A 19,236-nucleotide genomic window follows, 5' to 3' on the forward strand; every position below is an offset into this window, starting at 1 on the left:
GTATGTGTTTACGGATCCACGCATCTATGGATCGGATCCGCAAAACGCATACGGACGTCTGAATGGAGCCTTACAGGGGGGTGATCAGGGAGTCTATATGGGATGATAACCCCCCTGTAAGGGTCCATTCAGACGTCTGCATGTGTTTTACGGATTCATGGATCGGATCCGCAAAACGCATACGGACGTCTGAATGGAGCCTGACGGGGGTGATCAGTGACAGGGGGGTGATCACCTCATATACACTCCCTGATCACCCCCTGTCATTGATCACCCCTCTGTAAGGCTCCATTCAGATGTCTGCATGTGTTTTACGGATCCACGCATCCATGGATCGGATACGCAAAACGCATACGGATGTCTGAATGGAGCCTAACAGGGGGGTGATCAATGACAGGGGGGTGATCACCCCATATACACTCCCTGATCACCCCCCTGTCATTGATCGCCCCCCTGTAAGGCTCCATTCAGAATTTTTTTTGGCCAAAGTTAGTGGAAATATTTTTTTATTTTTTTTTCTTACAAAGTCTCATATTCCACTAACGTCAAAAAATAAAATCTCACATGAACTCACCATACCCCTCACGGAATCCAAATGCGTAACATTTTTTAGACATTTATATTCCAGACTTCTCACGCTTTAGGGCCCCTAAAATGCCAGGGCAGTATAAATACCCCACATGTGACCCTATTTCGGAAAGAAGACACCCCAAGGTATTCCGTGAGGGGCATATTGAGTCCATGAAAGATTGACATTTTTGTCCCAAGTTAGCGGAAAGGGAGACTTTGTGAGAAAATAAATAAATAAATTTCCGCAAACTTGTGCCCAAAAAATAAATTTCTATGAACTCGCCATGCCCCTCATTGAATACCTTGGGGTGTCTTCTTTCCAAAATGGGGTCACATGTGGGGTATTTATACTGCCCTGGCATTTTAGGGGCCTGAAACCGTGAGAAGAAGTCTGGGATCCAAATGTCTAAAAATGCCCCCCCAAAAGGAATTTGGGCCCCTTTGCGCATCTAGGCTGCAAAAAAAGTGTCACACATCTGGTATCGCCGTACTCGGGAGAAGTTGGGCAATGTGTGTTGGGGTGTCATTTTACATATACCCATGCTGGGTGAGATAAATATCTTGGCAAAAGACAACTTTTCCCATTTTTTTATACAAAGTTGGCATTTGACCAAGATATTTATCTCACCCAGATGTCCGTATGTGTTTTGCGGATCCGCAAAACACAGACACCGGCAATATGCTGTCCGCATTTTGCGGATCCGCACATTGCCAGAACTATATAGAAAATGCCTTTTCTTGTCTGCAATTGCGGACAAGAATAGGACATGTTCTATAGGCTCTACAAAAAACGCAGTGTTCGCCCGATCAGGCCTGATCTTGTGCGCACACTTGCGTTCAGTCCGCCCCACCGCAGTGACTGAATTATTATTTTTTCTGATCACTGCAAAAACACCGTAAAATCTCTGCGGCGCTATAAAGATCACTTTTGAGGGGCATGGCGAGTTCATAGAAGATTTTTGTTTTTTTGGCACAAGTTAATGGAAATTAATGAACTCACCATAACCCTCACAGGAATCCAAATGCGTAAAAATTTTTAGACATTTATATTCCAGACTTCTTCTCACACTTTAGGGCCCCTATAATGCCAGGGCAGTATAAATACCCCACAAATGACCCCATTTCGGAAAGTAGACACCCCAAGGTATTTGTTGAGGGGCATATTGAGTCCATGAAAGATTGAACTTTTTGTCACAAGTTAGCGGAAAGGGAGACTTTGTGAGAAAAAAAATAATAATTTTCCGCTAACTTATGCCAAAAAAATCTACTATGTACTCGCCATGCCCCTGAGAATCCAAATGCCTAAAAATGCTCTCCTAAAAGATACTCATTGGAATTTGGGCCCCTTTGCGCACCTAGGCTGCAAAAAAAAGTGTCACACATTTGGTATCGCCCTACTCAGGAGAAGTAGGGCAATGTGTTTTGGGGTGTATTTTTACATATACCCAAACTTTGTGTGAGAAATATCTCTGTCAAATGACAACTTTGTATAAAAAAAAAAAATGGGAAAAGTTGTCTTTTAGAGAGAGATTTCTCTCACCCAGCATGGGTATATGTAAAAAGACACCCCAAAACACATTGCCCTTCTTCTTATGAGTACGGCGATACCACGTGTGACACTTTTTTGCAGCCAAGATGCGCAAAGGGGCCCAATTTGCAATGAGTACTTTCAGTATTTCACAGGGCATTTTTACGAATTTGGATTCCAAACTACTTCTCACGCTTTAGGGCCCCTAAAATGCCAGGGCAGTATAAATACCCCACATGTGACCCCATTTTGGAAAGAAAACACCCCAAGGTATTCCATGAGGGGTACGGTTAGTTCATGTAAAATTTAATTTTTTGTCACAAGTTAATGTAATATGAGACTTTATTTTTTTATTTTATTTTTACAATCATTTTCCGCTAACTTGTGCCAAAAAATAAAAACTTCCATGAACTCACTATGCCCATCAGCGAATACCTTAGGGTGTCTACTTTCCGAAATGGGGTCATTTGTGGGGTGTTTCTACTGTCTGGGCATTGTAGAACCTCAGGAAACATGAAAGGTGCTCAGAAAGTCAGAGCTGCTTCAAAATGTGGAAATTCAAATTTTTGCACCATAGTTTGTAAACGCTATAACTTTTACCCAAACCAATAAATTTACACTTATTGCATTTTTTTTTTTTTTTTTTATCATAGACATGTAGAACAATAAATTTAGAGAAAAATTTATATAGAAATGTAGTTTTAATTGAAAAATTTTACAACCGAAAGCGAAAAATGTCATTTTTTTTGCAAAATAGCAGCAATTTGGGTGGTAAGTTGTATGACCGACCAATAAACCGCAAAAGTAGTGTAGTGCAGAACTGTAAAAAGTGGGCTCAGGCCTTAAGGGGGTTTAAGCTAGGGGAGCTGAGGTGGTTAAAGACACTATAGCAACTTGGAGGATATTGTGGAAAAGGTACTGGTGGTCTTTTAGAATAGCTAAGCATCTCCCGAGGGAAATCTAAAGGGATTACTCAGGTGAAGCAGTTACTACATGATAAAGAAGCACTTGAGTTGGACGGCACTACTGTAGAGTCCTTTTTGCACGGTGCTCAGTGGTAATGTGAGATGATGTATAGTAAAAGGAGACCACGGCACTCGTTTTTTGTATATAAGAAAATTATTTTCATTATTTTCATTTCATGATATTATTTCATCATTCATAATTTCGTTGTTTTTTTAGCATCCAGGAATGCAAAAGACTTGGCCAACGTTTAACGTTTCGGTCCTTGTATGGGACCTTGATCACGGCCTTTGTCCGGGCTGCATGTTGCCTGCTGGAGGATGCGCGTCATAGCTAAATAGCTATGGAGCTGTAGATATGCATGCGTATTTACTGCTCCATTCAGACACCAAAACATGGGCCCCTTTCTCCTCAATGTTGCAGGTACCAGTGATTGTACTTCTGCAGATCAGACACTTATCTGCTATCCTGTGGCTAAGGGATACATTCTTGTAATGGGACAACCCCTTTAATAGTATTGTCACAATATTCAAGATGGAGCACCTCATTGCCCACACCACAACAGGATAGTGCGGTACCATGAATTGAATTAGTTTAAAGGGGTTATCCAAGGCTTATAAGACCCTCCCATATGCCCGGGCCCCTCAAACAGAGAGTAATTTCCTCGCTCACTGGCACGGCAGCCACCACATCTCCCCGTCATGAGGATGAAAACAGTGGGAGGGGCCTGGGCATATTGGGGGGGGGGGGGGGGTAATTATAGTTTTTGGATAACCCCTTTAATGAAAAATAATCTTTGATAATGTTGTAAGGCTACTTTCACATTAGCGTTTTTCTTTTCTGGCATAGCGTTCCGTCACAGGGGCTCTATACCGGAAAAGAACTGATCAGTTTGATCCCCATGCATTCTGAATGGAGAGCAATCCGTTCAGGATGTCTTCAGTTCAGTCATTTTGACTGATCAGGCAAAAGGAGAAAACCATAGCATGCTACGGTTTTATCTCCGGCGAAAAAAACTGAAGACTTGCCTGAATGCCGGATCCGGCACTTTTTTCCATAGGAATGTATTAGTGCCGGATCCGGCATTCAAAATACCGGAATGCCGTAATCGTCCTTCCGGTCTGCGCTTGCGCAGACCTTAAAAAAAAAAAAAGGATCCGTTTTTGCCTGATGACACCGGAAAAACTGATCCGGTATTGCAATGCATTTTTCTGACTGATCAGGCATTTTTCTGATCCTGATCAGTCTGAAAAATGCCTGATCAGTCAGAAAAAATGACATCCGTTTGCATACAGTTTGCCTGATCAGGCAGTCAGTTCAGGCAACGGAACTGCCTGCCGGAATCAAACAACGCAGGTGTGAAAATACCCTAAGAGTTACATTTTGTGTTTTGTAGAGCAAGTTATTCAGATGGAAAACTCAAAGCTCCTCCCAAACCTTGTGCTGGCAATCAAGGGACACAGATATCGGTATGTAAAATACTTGCATTTCAGTCCTGAAGCCACAACTGCTTTTACACAATCTGGTGATGTATTTCCAAACTATGTTTCTTTCAGGTTGAAGACCTATTTTATAATATCTCTACAAGACGGAAAGCTCTGAAGAGTACGAGTGAAGAACATGCAAGAATAGTTGAGGTAGTGAGCAGGTAATATATATATATATATATATATTTTTTTTTTTTCATGTTAGTAAATATTTTTTTTTATAAATGAGTCATGAGAACATAAACTATAGAAATGTTTTTGTGTGTTTTTATTTCTCCATAGATATGCCATCCATAATTCGGGTGTAAGCTTTTCTGTTAAGAAGGTTAGTGTTTATTTCCTCTAAGTCCATTTACCACTCTCTACAGGAACCAGCATTTCCGACTGATAAAAAGCACTGACAGACACCCTTACACACAAGGAGTTTTACATGTGTTGGAACATCTGACGGTGAAGATGGGTGGACTGCTAACAGAATATATCTGATATTCTTGATAAGATGTCTGGGCAACTTGGTAAAGGTTTATTTTAGCTATTTGTCAACTAGCTACAGCAGTGAAGTACATCAAAGCTAGCCATCACAGTTGTGCAAAAGTAGGCATAACTGAAATTATAGACAAATTTGTAGTCCTTTTGGCTGCAGCAGTCTCCTAATACTTACATTACTTGGGTTACTGTAGAGCAGGGGTGCACAACCTTTTTTGGTCTGGGGGCCGCATTGTCAAATTGCTCTATTTCAAGGGGCCACAAAAAAAAAAGTTATTCAGCACTTGTTTGCATCAGCCTATTACACAGGCCAAGTGCAAAGTGAATGGGGAGGAATGATCGCTACCACAGTCACTGCTCCCTCATTCAGTTTTGTTGATTATTGGCAGCACATTCCTGATTACACGGTGAGATTGCTGACAATAATTATACATCTTTCATCCTGATAAAATATGCAAATCAGCCGACAAACGAGTGATCGCTTGTTTATCAGCTGATCAGCGGCACGATTATATCGGCTAGATATCAGGAATGAGCGTTCCTATAAAGACTTATTCCCAGTAATTGTCCAGAATATCGTGCATTGTAATGATTTGTAACATATTCCTGCAGCATGGTCTTGAAACAGAAGATTCATACTTACCTGCTTCCTGCCGCTGTCTCCATCTTCCGGTCCCCATGGTGTTCACATCTGGCTGGCTATTGGCATAGTCTCATGCTCGTTCCGGCCAATGACTGGCTTCAGTGGTGATGTGGAAACAAGCAGTATTTCACCGCTGAAGTCATTTGCTGGAGAGGTGATCCGGGACCGGAAGATGGAGATAGCAAGACAATAACCAGTAAGCACTTCCCTTCACTGCAGAGGATAGCCCTCACTGGTTATTGCCGCCTCCTGGACCCAGTTATAGGTGTCGCACGATCAGCTGTGTTTCTGTCCAGCAGGACGGGGGCCACAAACCTTGGCTCTGGGGGCAGCATGCTGCCTGCGGGCCGCAGGTTGTGCACCCCTGCTGTAGAGGAAGACTTGACTGAAGATGCAGTTGGTAAAGGTGGATGTATGTAGTGCTGCCAGGACAAAGCATGGAACTCCCTAAAACCCCCAATTGTGTTAAAATAATCATAGATTGGATACTCACCACTTAATTACCTGCTGTATCCAGTGCTGCCGCTACATTTCTCACCTCTAGATTGTTTCTACAAGCTGCAGTGGTGACTTATAAGGCACTTGACCGCTGCAGCCAGTAACTGGTGTGTGGCACCGGACCACTGAAGGCAATGTTTGGCTGCCGTGGTCACATGTCCTATACAGCTGCATCACCCCTGCAGCCTGTAAACACAGACCGTAGGTGAGGAACAATGCAGTGCTGAACATGGCAGGGAATTAAGTGGTTAATTTTTTTTTATTATTTCTTAACACACAGGGTTTTTGTAGATTTAAATAATCTGTCATAAGTAGGGACATATTTCTATGTATAGCTTGCTTGTAGAGGAGCAGTGATGGCCAGTTTGCCGTGTTCGCCCATGAACACATGCGGGCTGCCATCTTGCCTGCGCCGCGAGCCGGTATGAAACAAATGCGGTCACAGGGAGCAGGTAGTTCCGAGAACAGCCGCCGGTGGCCTTTATCGTGCTGTTCTCGGAAGTGCCTGCTCCCGGTGACCGCATTTGTTACAGACCAGCGCAGGGACAGGTAAGGACTTACCTGTGCATCGCCCGACTTGTGATTTAAGATGGCAGCTTGCATGTGTTCGTGGGCGAACACGGCAAACTGGCTATCACTGTAGAGGAGTGATCTATTCTATGTATGTTCAATATTAAATCCTATATTTGTGCAAAAACTACAGCTTTTTTAGATATATTTTTCCTTTTAGCAAGGAGAGACCACGGCCGATGTGAGGACTCTATCAAATGCAACGACTGTTGACAATATCAGGACTGTGTTTGGAAATGCTGTGAGCAGGTATTTAGTAACTCATTAAATAAATCCAGATAATAGGGGATAAAAACTACGGCTAAATTTGTCATGGGAGTTATGCTCGTTTACAGGTATAAATTGCAAATTTTTGCACAAGCCATATTTGCCCCCCCCCTTGGGGATTTTTCAGTATTTTGCGGTCCGCAAAAACGCGGATGACATCCGTGTGCATTCATTTTTTTACAGATCAGCTGGCCCCTGATAGAACAGTACTATCCTTATCCGTTATGCAGACAATAATAGGACATGTTCTATCTCTGAACGGAAATGGGAGGCATACGGAGTACCTTCCGTTTTTTTTTTTTTCTTTTACCTTCTGTTTTTTTTTGTGGATCAATTGAAATCATAGAACGCAAAAATCGGTACGTAAACGGAAAAAGAAAACGTTTGTGTGCAAGAGGCCTAAACATGGGAGCGTCTTATTGTCAGGTGCATCTTACAGTGGGTTCGCATCACGTTTTTGCCATCCTTTTAACATATGCAAGAAAAAGAAAAAAAATACATTTATGCATACAGGTTTGGTCAGGCACATGGACAGCCTAAGATGCTCCTTATTTGGATTAAGACCAGCTTCATAAAATACTAGTCTTCATAAATCTTCTATGTCCTCTGAATGTAAATAAAAACTATTTTACCTTATTCTGCCAGATTATCATTCGATCATGTATCATGGTTTTAGGTGTGCCTGTGCTGCAGAGCTAAAATAAATATATATATGTATGTATGTATGTATATGTGTCGCATGTTGGGACTTTAAATGTGACAACCGCTCACACGTGAAGCGGGCGCAATAATTTGCAAATGTTTGCTGTTTTAAACAGCAGGCACCCGGAGCTCATGTCCACAACCGGCGGGAACAATGTTCGCATATATTTAACCCTTCAGTTGCCATGGTAAAAAACCAGGAATGCTCACTTCCAGGGGTGTTCCAGCTCTCCCCGACGTAGATCAGGGAAGCCAAAGTGTGTCACAGGAGGCTGCTGCACATTAGTTCCTATGGAGCCCCTTGCTATAGTTCCCTATGGAAACTATAAAAAGTGTATAAATAAATAAAATTTATATATATATATATATATATATATATTCCATGTGCAAAATGGGGAAAAAAAATTATCACCCCGCAAAAAATTAGCTCTCATACAGCTCTGTACACATAAAAATAAAAAAGCTATAAGAATATGGAGAAGCAAAGAAATGCCTTAAATCAAAAATCGTTTGCAATGTAACTTAGAAAAAGAATTCTATTATTTATGCAAATTAGGTCTTCAGCGCACATAGGGGCACAGCCAAGCCCCCAAGTGCACTTAAACCCTCATTTGCATTAAGAATGTGTTTGTTTTGTTTTGTTTCCTCAAACTCTGCAGCCGTTTTTCACAAGATAAGCAGGGTCAACCCTACCATGCCTCATTTAATAGAGTTGATCCAGCTGATAGGTGCTCTCTAGATTAGAGCAACTACCTTAAAATGGCATTCATGTGATTTGTCAGCCCTTGAATATACTACAATTGATGATTACATGCTCTGTATTCTTTAAAGTGTTTTTTTCTCTTTTATCCAAGGGAGTTAATTGAAGTAGGCTGTGAAGATGCCAAGCTGGCCTTTAAAATGAAAGGTTATGTAACCAATGCCAACTATTCAATGAAGAAATGTATTTGCCTCCTCTTTATAAATGGTAAATACACATCCATTACAATATTGAGGGGTAATACCTCTAAAATGGGCCATAAAAACACTGAGGCTGGAAAAAGTTAATTCCATGTTGCAAAGATAAGTTAAAACCAGGACAAAGAAATGTAGGTCATGTGCTATAATTCTTTTTCTCTCCTTTCCGTCAGTGTAAAGAGTGTTAGTGAACGTGTTCATAGAAATTTGATACCAAGCTATACAACCTGGGTTAATAAGCCAATAGAATGTGTTCACACGTGGGATAAGTGCTGAAGATTCCCCGCACCAGAATTTCATGCGAACAATCCACAACATTTACAGTGGAAGCAAAGTAGATGAGTTTTTAGAAAACCTGCTGCGTAAACTGACTTACACTGCTTTTTAATATTTGTTGATTGCATTGTGCGCCTCTACATTACCAGAGATGGATTTTTGGATTTGAATTGTTGGGTCTAACTGGCATCCAGCTTGACCCTAATTGAGATATATGTCACAAAAATATGGCACTATGGTAGTGCATCAATAGCAAAAGCATACCCTGTGAATACAGCCTTAGGGCGCATTCTCACGAACGTGGTTTGGTCCCACATCCGAGCCGCATTTTTTACTCCGTGTGTTGTCCAAATCCATTGCTCCATTCCGTGACCCCACAAAAAGTATAGCTCATGTCTTATTCTTTACCTTTTTGCGGACAAGAATAGGCATTTCTATAATGGGCCACCTGTTCCGCAACGGAATCCGTGTTGATCCGCAATTTGCGTACCTCTAAAACACGGCACGTTTGTGTGCATGAGCCCTTAGGCTATTCTGAGCGGTAGTCAGGTCCATAAATATTGGGACATCGACACAATTCTAACATTATTGGCTCTATACACCACCACAATGGATTTGAAATGAAACTAACAAGATGTGCTTTACCTGCAGACTGTCAGCTTTAATTTGAGGGTATTTACATCCAAATCAGGTGATCGGCGTAGGAATTACTTTTTAATACTTGGTTGCAAATCCTTTGCAGTCGATTACAGCCTGAAGTCTGAAACGCATAGACATCACCAGACGCTGGGTTTCCTCCCTGGTGATCATCTGACAGGCCTCTACTGCAACTGTCTTCAGTTCCTGCTTGTTCTTGGGGCATTTTCCCTTCAGTTTTGTCTTCAGCCAGTGACATGCACGCTAAATCGGATTCAGGTCAGGTGATTGACTTGGCCATTGCATAACATTCCACCTCTTTCCCTTAAAAAACTCTTTGGTTGCTTTTGCAGTATGCGTTGGGTATTGTCCATCTGCACTGTGAAGCGCCGTCCAATGAGTTCTGAAGCATTTGGCTGAATGTGATCAGATAAAATTGCCCGAAACACTTTAGAATTCAACCTGCTGCTTTTGTCAGCAGTCACATCATCAATAAATACAAGAGAACCAGTTCCATTGTCATACATGCCCATGCCATGACACTACCACCACCATGCTTCACTGATTAGGTGGTATGCATAGGATCAGGAGCAGCTCCTTTCCTTCTCCATACTCTTCTCTTCCCATCACTCTGGTACAAGTTGATCTTGGTCTCATCTGTCCATAGGATGTTTTTCCAGAACTGTGAAGGCTTTTTTACATGTCATTTGGCAAACTCTAATCATGTTTTTGAGACTTACCAATGGTTTACATCTTGTGGTGAACCCTCTGTATTCACTCTGAAGTCTTCTCTTGATTGTTGACTTTGACACACATACACCTATGTACACAGAGGTCAAGAGATACAACCCATCAGATTCATTACTGGCTACAGCAAGAAATGGAAAGAGGTAAATACAGCTCTAACCAAATATTGGTGTATTTTGTCACAAGATCCCCAATTGTGTGGGGCCATTTCATCGCATCCCTCAATGACGTTTCGGAGGGCAAGAAATCTACGTGACCATTTGGTCCGTAGTGACTATGCTCGTAGAGAGGTGAACCCTTTCGGGACTAAGGGGTGCCCATGGGGGAGTAAGGAATGTGGGAGATGTGTCGCCTGCTCCAATATGGAGAAGGCGACTTATTTCCACAATTTGAGCGGTGATAGGACTTATAAGATCACACACACTATTAATTGCACGCCCATTGGAGTGGTGTATTGGACGATTTGCCCGTGCGACCTTATTTATGTGGGATTGACCTCACGCCCACTAAAAAGAAGGGTTAGGGAGCATGTTTTGTCTATTAATGTGGCACTAGAGGAGGAGGATGCCACACAGTTGAAAACCTTGGCCAGGCATTTCAAAGACAAACATGACTCAGATGGCTCCTTATTACGGATCAGAGGAATTGATCAAGTGTTCATTCCAAAAAGAGAGGGCAACTGGAATAAATTGTTGGCTCAGCGTGAGACCAAATGAATTTTTCTTCTTAATACTGTTTCGCCCAGTGGCTTTAATGAGAGCATTAGTTGTGTCCCATTCATTTAGATAAGGGTTTTTGGGTTGGGATGTCCTTGAGTTCTGTTTTTTCTCATTCAAAATGTTTATTGTTTTCAGAAAAAGTATCGACAAGGTTACAGAGTGAATACAAGATCCTTATTAGTGCATGTGGAATACATAAGGCAACGATAGTTTTTTCAATACAATAGGGAGCCAGTCCCAATAACAGTAATAACCGCAAAAGAGGAGTGGCACCAAAAATAAAAAATTCAACAATTACAAGGGACGAAAAAACAAGACACGGACGAGAGAGAGAGACGACAAGGGAGAAAGAAGGGGAGGAAAGGAGGGAACCTTATACGGACACTTGCTACAGACACGCTTCCCGGAATTCGTCAGAAGTGCGAAACAGCTCCCAGGGGCTCCATACTTTAGCAAAACGAGCAACATATTTTTTGTGCCTTCTACTCTACTACATCTGGGTGCCCTGCGGCTGGTCTGTCCAAAACGATACGTAGTTGTGTTTCTTTTAAAGGGGTTGTCCGGGTTCAGAGCTGAACCCGGACATACCCTTATTTTCACCCCAGCAGCCCTCCTGAGCCTGGCATCGGAGCATCTCATGCTCCGATGCGCTCCCGTGCCCTGCGCTAGATCGCGCAGGGCACAGGCTCTTGTGTTTTCAATAACACACTGCCGGGCGGTAACTTCCGCCCAGCAGTGTGTTTGGTGACGTCACCGGCTCTGAGGGGCGGGCTTTAGCTCTGCCCTAGCCGTTTTACAATGCCTTTGCCCTGCGCGATTTAGCGCAGGGCAAAGGAGAGCATCGGAGCATGAACTGCTCCGATGCTCATGTCAGGGGGGCTGCCGGGGTGAAAATGGAGGTATGTCCAGGTTCAGCTCTGAACCTGGACAACCCCTTTAACTGTGTATTTTTAACATTTGTTATTATGTTTATATTGTGTATTTTTAACAGTTTGTATACATATGATACTAATTACTCGTGACCATTTGTATATATTCCAGATTAGGGGACAATTTTTGGATGGGGATGCTAAGATATGGAAGAAAGATCTATTTCTGCCTGAGATGTGGGACTTCCGCGGGATGATGGACTCATATGTACCTTCACGTCTATATCTTATGTTTATATTTTATCTATATATTTATAAATGTAGAATTAGGTTATAATCAATTTGGGATATACAGCATTATTGCTTTTGATATTTGGATATAATTTATCCCTTACAAGGTTTTCTTTCACTGCATGTCACCTCGCTTGCACGCAGCACTTTCACTGCACTTGCACTTTTTTATAGCACTATTAATTAAGGTTGATTGTTTTTATTTTATTGTTATATTGAAGTATTAAGTATTTATATGGCTCACAATGAATTTATACTTGTTTATTTATCTATATATGTATATATTACACTTGAGCACTTTATAATGTATAATATGTTATTAGAAGTTATTACATATGAGTACTGATGTCCTCTGGTGTTAGGTTATCCAGGCAAATGTATCTGCTAATATGTATCTAGCAAGATTGATTAGATATTTTACTATTTTAGACATACTACCATTGTATCATATGTTGATTGTACTAATTCCTCTTTTTACTACAATGCATTTATAATACTTTACCTATGTGGGCGAGATCCCGTCTTTCTGGGGAGAGATGGTTTGGGTGCGATCATGTGACTTGTTGGATGATGTCACGGTCATGTGGCCGCGGCCAGGTGAACTTGTTTCGTGCGTAGTCTCGTGTGCTTGAGCCGCTGTGTGAAGTTGCGGTCACGTGACCGTGGTCGAGTGAGGCTGTCCCGTGCGTAATATCTTGAGATTAGTTACGGAGTGACTAGTGACGCTACATTAGGGGATGGCCATTTGCGATCATGTGGTTGCATCACTGTCTCGGTCTCGCGGGATTCCACCCGAGATAAAACTGAGCTGATCCATTGGTCCATCCACAGGTGTCCCATATATTGAATTAGCTTCTGGGTATATAATGTGGCTGAGTGTTTAATCAGATACGCCCCTTGAGAAAGCATAGCGAAACGTACGTCGGGATGTGCTCACAGCTGACTGGAGGTTGGATCCCTGTATTGTACCACTGCCCAGGTATTTTCTGTCCCTCTTTCCTTTCAGTTGCCTGTAGTTTGTATATCCACTGTTGGCTTCCCCTTGGTACCTTGTGGATTGTTTGCATACAGGGGATTTGGGATTATTAGATATGTCTCAGTTAACCATTGGTACATACATTACTATATGGTACTGCTCAATTGCCCTTGTGCTGAGCAAGTTTTGATATTGGGATCTTATACCACGCCAGTCAGCATGTGAGCTACTTCTCGCATCACTACCTGTATTCCTGCTTTAATCCTTTTTAGATTATTGTTTTGAATCATGTGTAGTTGTAATTATTTGTTTCTAATTGCCTAATAAAGCTTTATATATTTTGTGTATGTGTGTCTCTACGGGGTTTCTTTCTGTTTTCTACACATACACGTACCTCCTGGAGAGTGTTCTTGATTTGACCAACTGTTGTGAAGGGTGTTTTCTTCACCAGGGAAATAATTCTTCGGTCATCCACCAGTTTTCCGTGGTCTTCTGGGTCTTTTGGTGTTGCTGAGCTCACCGGTGCGTTCCTTCTTTTTAACAATGTTCCAAACGTTTTTGCTATCTCTCAGATGGGCTTGTTTTGTTTTTTTCAGCCTAATGATGGCTTGCTTCACTGATAGTGACAGCTCTTTGGATCTCATCTTGAGAGTTGACAGCAATAGTTTCCAAATGCAAATAGCACACTTGAAATAAACTCTAGACCTTTTATCTGCTCATTGTAATTGGGATAATGAGGGAATAACACGCACACCATGGAACAGCTGAGAAGCCAATTGTCCCATTACTTTTGGTTCCTTAACAAGTGGGAGGCACATATGCAAACTGTTGTAATTCCTACACCGTTCACCTGATTTGGATGTAAATACCCTCAAATTAAAGCTGACCGTCTGCAGTTAAAGCACATCTTGTTTGTTTCTTTTCAAATCCATTGTGGTGGTGTATAGAGCTAGAAATGTTAAAATTGTGTCGATGTCCCAATATTTATGGACCTGACTGTAGTTTAGTTGGAAACAAGAAGTAACAGTTGGTTCTGTCTTAAAACTGTTGCATGTGTCTTTCCTATTGTGGACTATTTTACAGTAATGTATAGGCATTTAACATGTTACAGTATATTGGTAATAGTGTTTGGACTTGAAGTTCCCTTGTAAGTATTGTATAGCTCTTCTAAAACTTAACTTATTTTTTTTAATATTCAAAGCAAGACTTGTAGAATCAACTGTCTTGAAGAAAGCCATAGAAACTGTTTACGCTGCTTATTTGCCAAAGAACACTCACCCATTCATGTATTTGAGGTAAGCATTGCATTTTTATCATGTACTATGATCAAGAATTAAGCTGACTATACACTTTCAGTGCCCCCCCCCCCCCCCCCCCCCCCATAGACATGCACGCACAGTTTGGCCAAGTATGCTAGGAATGGGTAGGTGGGAGTAAAAGGTCTTTTTACACGGGACTACAGAGCGGCAGAATCGACAATCTGCTGCTCGCAGTGGATGAGACGATTGCATTTACGTACAACGACCTCCTCCAGAGTATGGGAGGAGCGATCGCTAGTGTCATCACTCTTCCCTATACTGACGTGTTGTTTGCAAAATGCAGATCGTGTTGTTTGGCTGAAGGTTTAGGCGGCTGATTTTGTTTCCAATCGCTCTCAGTGGTCTCTGTATTGGATAAGATCACCTCGGAAGCTGCCTGTGAGAAAAGTGCCCTCTTGCCCCAAAACTGGGCTCCTCGTCCACATCCTTCTAAGAGGTTGGGCCGCTGTTTTTAGTTTTTTCATAGTTTTTCCACCTCTTGTTACTCAGACAAGGCACCCCTGCAGGAACAGAAAAAGAAGTCTTCCTTTCAGCCATATGCCACATGCCACCTTTCTTCAACAGGAATACCTCTCACTGCCAGTTCCTTTTTCAGGATTGCTGGTGTTCCTACATTCACAATGCCTGGGTACTCAAAATGGTAATGTCTGGTTACAAAATGAAGTTCTAACCTACCAAAACACCCCCTTCCAGGCTTTTGACTATTTTCAGGTTCTGACCGCTCTCATTTTTCAAGGGGTCATTGTCCCTATCTCTCTAGCAGAGTGCTTCATGGATTTTTAGTCCAACCGGTTTGTGATGGTCAAAAAGCACCCAGTCCTGGATCAAAATATTTTCAACCAGTTCATCCACCTTCAGCATTTCCAGGTGGTATCCCTTATTGTTCCTATGGCTTGTGTCTCCACAAAGACTTTTGCTTCGACCATAGTGTTTCTTTGAACAAGGGGTTCATCATCATACCCTACCTGAATGATATTCTGATGAAGTCTCCATCATTCTCACAAAACCTGGAGAACCTACATATTACTTTGGATGCTCTGTTTTGCCACAGTCTGCCAGATGCTGCGCTGTATTTATGACTAGGCGTACACCTCATCATAAGTAAGGAACAGCATCCGGCAGTGTGCCTGGTTATCATAGTCTAGTTCTTCCCTCTTTCTGCCCCTCTCCGTCTCATTCCACAGAACTCTCCCTGCACCATCTGGATGTTGTCACAGCTGTTCAAGTCTATTTGTATCTGACCCATTGCTCAGATGCTTTTTTTTTTCTTTTTTCTTTTTTTCCCAGACCACCCGCGTTTGGCAGCATCTAAGAAGCTGACCATGGGTGAGGCCTGTCGTGCCAAGGGTAGGACACCATCATTTCAAATACTGGTGATTTCTGCAAAGTTCATAATTGGTTCTCTGTTCTTCAAGTGTGTAAGGTGGCTAAGTGGTCTTCTCTTCACACCTGCACGAAATTTTACCGGGTGCATACTTTTGTGCCCACTGACGCTTCTCTGGGTCGCAAAGTATTGCAGGCCAAAATGCTCTAGGCATTCCACGTATTCTGTTGTTCATGGGGTTCTTCTTTCCCAAACCGTGGTTTGCTTTTGAACGTCCCATGGTACTCTGTCCCCAAATTACGCTAGCAAAACAAGGAGATATTGTGTTACTTGCCTCTAAAATCAGTTCATCAGGAGGCACAGTTCTTACTTTTTAGTTTGCTTTTCTCATGTCTTTCTCTTGTTGGCTTCTCCTGAAAGAATGAGATTTTATAGGTGAATAACATAAAATCTCCTTATCAAACTTCCTGTGTTAATCTCTCCTAAGGTGCCATCCATATGCTATATCATAGTACATCTAGAACACAATTCAGTCAGTCATATTCTACCCAGTATAGCATGTTGTCCAACAGACTCTGCAAGAAATAAAATAGCGAATACAGTCAATATGTATTATTTATTTAACCTAATGTAGATAGAAACTCATGGAGATGATTTCATTCATTTTACAGCTTAGAGATAAATCCACAAAATGTTGATGTAAATGTGCACCCAACAAAGCATGAAGTCCACTTCCTGCATGAAGAAAGTATAATTGAACGAGTTCAGCAGCACATCGAGAGCAAATTGCTGGGGTCAAATTCTTCCAGGATGTACTTTACACAGGTACTTACTATAGGTGGTGGTTTATACCACAGTTTTAAACAACAACTAAACATTTGTAAAGCGTTTTTCTCGCCCGTTCCATTGGGGGACACAGACCATGGTATAGTCTAGGCCAGTGATGACAAACCTTTTAGAGATCGAGCACCCAAACTGCAAACCAAAACCCACTATTTATCGCAAAGTACCAACACGGCAATTTACCCTGAATACCAATACAGTATATCTTCCATGTACTTTATCATTTAGCTATAATAGCCTGCCTAGATTCAATGTGCTGCCTGTGCCGTTCATAGTGCGCCCTGTGCTGATGAATGTCAGGAAAAGTCTAAGACATATTGGTACACCACCCGTGCCATAGGTTCGCCACCACTGGTCTAGGCCATTACTAGGAGGAGACACTATGCAAATAAAGAAGAAAGCCTCTCCTCCACGGGCTATACCCTAGACTCCTACAGGAGGACCTCGGTTCTTGCTTAGTGTCGGATAAGGAGGTTGACACTTCTGTTTTTTCGACTCCTGTTTTTTTTTTTCTCAACAGAGGACGCAGGGCAGCATGGGGCTGCCCTGGTCTCTCAGTGGAGCGAGTGCCGGGGTCGAAGTGACGATATACCGTGGTATTGAAAGAACGGCGATATGGTGATATCGCTGTTTCCTAAATACCGCAGTATTTTGTGACGTCATCAAAGCGGTCATGTGCGCTGACCTCTTCTAAACGTCCGCCCGCCCCTGCACCTTGCATAGCGCTGAGTAACATTACTTCCTCTCACTCCTGGCCTGGCTCCTTCTTGCTCCGCATCCCTTAGTCAAGTCTCCACCCACCATCTGACATTACCGTCGTCACCCACCAGTGCCGGCTCTATTGTATATGTGGCGATCCCCTGTGTGAGTACTGGTGTCTCTGGAGAGACTTTTCCTGTGGCTGCCTCGCTAGCGTGTGCTCTGATGACAAAAGCCCCGGCTCTCCCTCCTCCTTGCTCCCATATTCAAATCTCCGCCCACCGGCATCTGATGTCAGAATCGGAGCACACAAGCGAGGCAACCGCGGGAAAGGTATATCGCAAAGTATTACTGCATGTATGGTGGCCTGTGGCCACAAGTCTTTATTATAACGCCTCCTTTTGCCCCCCCCCCCCCCCCATACAGTGTAACTGACTGAAGAGGTGTACCCTGCTGGTGTGGAGCAGAGGGTGAAGACTGCAGGACGCAGATGAGTATATGCGGCTCTGCTGGGCCGTTTTTTTTTTTTTCTTTTCTCTCCTGCTGGGTGGATGCCATTTTCGGGGGTTTGTACTTCCCGCGTGACTAGGGGACGGAGCCTTCTGCTCCAGCGCTTCCGCTCACCTCAGCCTTTCTCCTCGCGTGTCTGCTCCTCCAGCTCCTCTCAGGTCGCGGTAGGGCGCTTTTTTGCTTACCATCTGCTGCTGCAAACAGTCGGAGACCCTGACCCTTCTGATTTTTCTGGGTGTCGCCATCATTTTTTCTGGGGTCCTGCAAGGTCTGCTGCTTGTCTCTATCAGTCTCAGGTGCCTGCAGTGCTTGCCTTGCCTTGCCTTGGGACAGGATCATCCTCCGCCTCCTCTCCCTCAGCCCAGTCCCTCTTCCGCCCCTTCGGAGTCCGCGGAACCCTCCTGAGCCTCTGCCATATCTCCTGGGCCTCTGCCATAAGTCTCACGTGCTGGCATTTATGGAACGCATGGCAGCCACGGACCCTGTGGCTAGCACCGCTCCACCTCACAGTGCTTCCCACAGGGGACGCTCTACTGTTAAGAGGCAGCGTGCGCAGCAGCATCCCTCCTCTGATGACTCTGCTTCACCCCCTTATCTGGAGGCGAACTCAGACTCTCCCCCTCCTCGCAGGGACCATAGGTCTGAAAAGGAAGGTTCCAGCTCAGACGAAGACACAGAGCTGGAGCCGTCGCCTAAACTGTCCACCATGGTGGCGGACTTGGTCACAGCGGTTCTTGACACCTTTGATATCCAGGGGGACCCTCCTTCCAACAGTAGCCAGGAATTCCCCCTTTTCCATTCCAGGAAACCAGAGGCAGTCGCATTCCCCATCCATGGCGAATTTGCCAATGTCCTTTCTAAGGCCTGGGACTGCCCTAATCACAGTTTTTCTGCGACAAGGCGCATGGATACTTTTTATCCATTTCCGGCAGAAAACATGCAGCAGTGGTCTTCCCCACCCAAGGTCGACCCGCCGGTGGCCAGATTGGCTAAGAATACGGCCTTAACGGTCTTGGACTGTTCCTCCCTACAGGACTCCGTTGACAGGCGTTTAGATTCCAAAGCCATCTTCACGCTGGCGGGCACAGGTCTGCGGACCGCGTTCGCCTCAGCCTGTGTGGCCAGAGCACTTTCGGTATGGTTGCAGCGCCACCATCAGGACCTCGCGGAACAGGATGCCTCTGCGGACACTTTGTCCTCCAGATGTCTAAGGAGACAAAATTCCTCTGAAAAGCTTCCTTGGACGTCAGCACTCTTTGCGCGTGTCTCGGCCCTCTCTGTCACGCAGCCTAGGGAAGTCTGGCTAAAGCGTTCTCTCACTAACCTCCCTTTCGCGGGTTCCAGGCTTTTTGGTGC

The 19,236-nt window shown here is 43.5% G+C and overlaps 1 protein-coding gene across 4 annotated transcripts in view; it reads left to right on the forward strand.

Annotated features, from left to right (window-relative positions):
* The window catches only part of MLH1 (mutL homolog 1), a 127,399-nt gene that overhangs the window by 32,642 nt on the left and 75,521 nt on the right, over positions 1 to 19,236 (forward strand). For 3 of the 4 annotated variants that reach the window (XM_044292825.1, XM_044292826.1, XM_044292827.1), the window contains exons 5-11: positions 4,458 to 4,530; positions 4,618 to 4,709; positions 4,831 to 4,873; positions 6,906 to 6,994; positions 8,569 to 8,681; positions 14,387 to 14,480; positions 16,500 to 16,653. In XM_044292825.1, the coding sequence (XP_044148760.1) occupies positions 4,458 to 4,530; positions 4,618 to 4,709; positions 4,831 to 4,873; positions 6,906 to 6,994; positions 8,569 to 8,681; positions 14,387 to 14,480; positions 16,500 to 16,653 (658 nt within the window). Of the gene's footprint in view, positions 1 to 4,457; positions 4,531 to 4,617; positions 4,710 to 4,830; positions 4,874 to 6,905; positions 6,995 to 8,568; positions 8,682 to 14,386; positions 14,481 to 15,834; positions 15,852 to 16,499; positions 16,654 to 19,236 lie in introns of those variants that run through there. The other variant, XM_044292828.1, reaches the window with a different exon arrangement.

Source organism: Bufo gargarizans, chromosome 5, assembly GCF_014858855.1.
Source record: "Bufo gargarizans isolate SCDJY-AF-19 chromosome 5, ASM1485885v1, whole genome shotgun sequence".
Classification (NCBI taxonomy): Eukaryota; Metazoa; Chordata; class Amphibia; order Anura; family Bufonidae; genus Bufo; species Bufo gargarizans.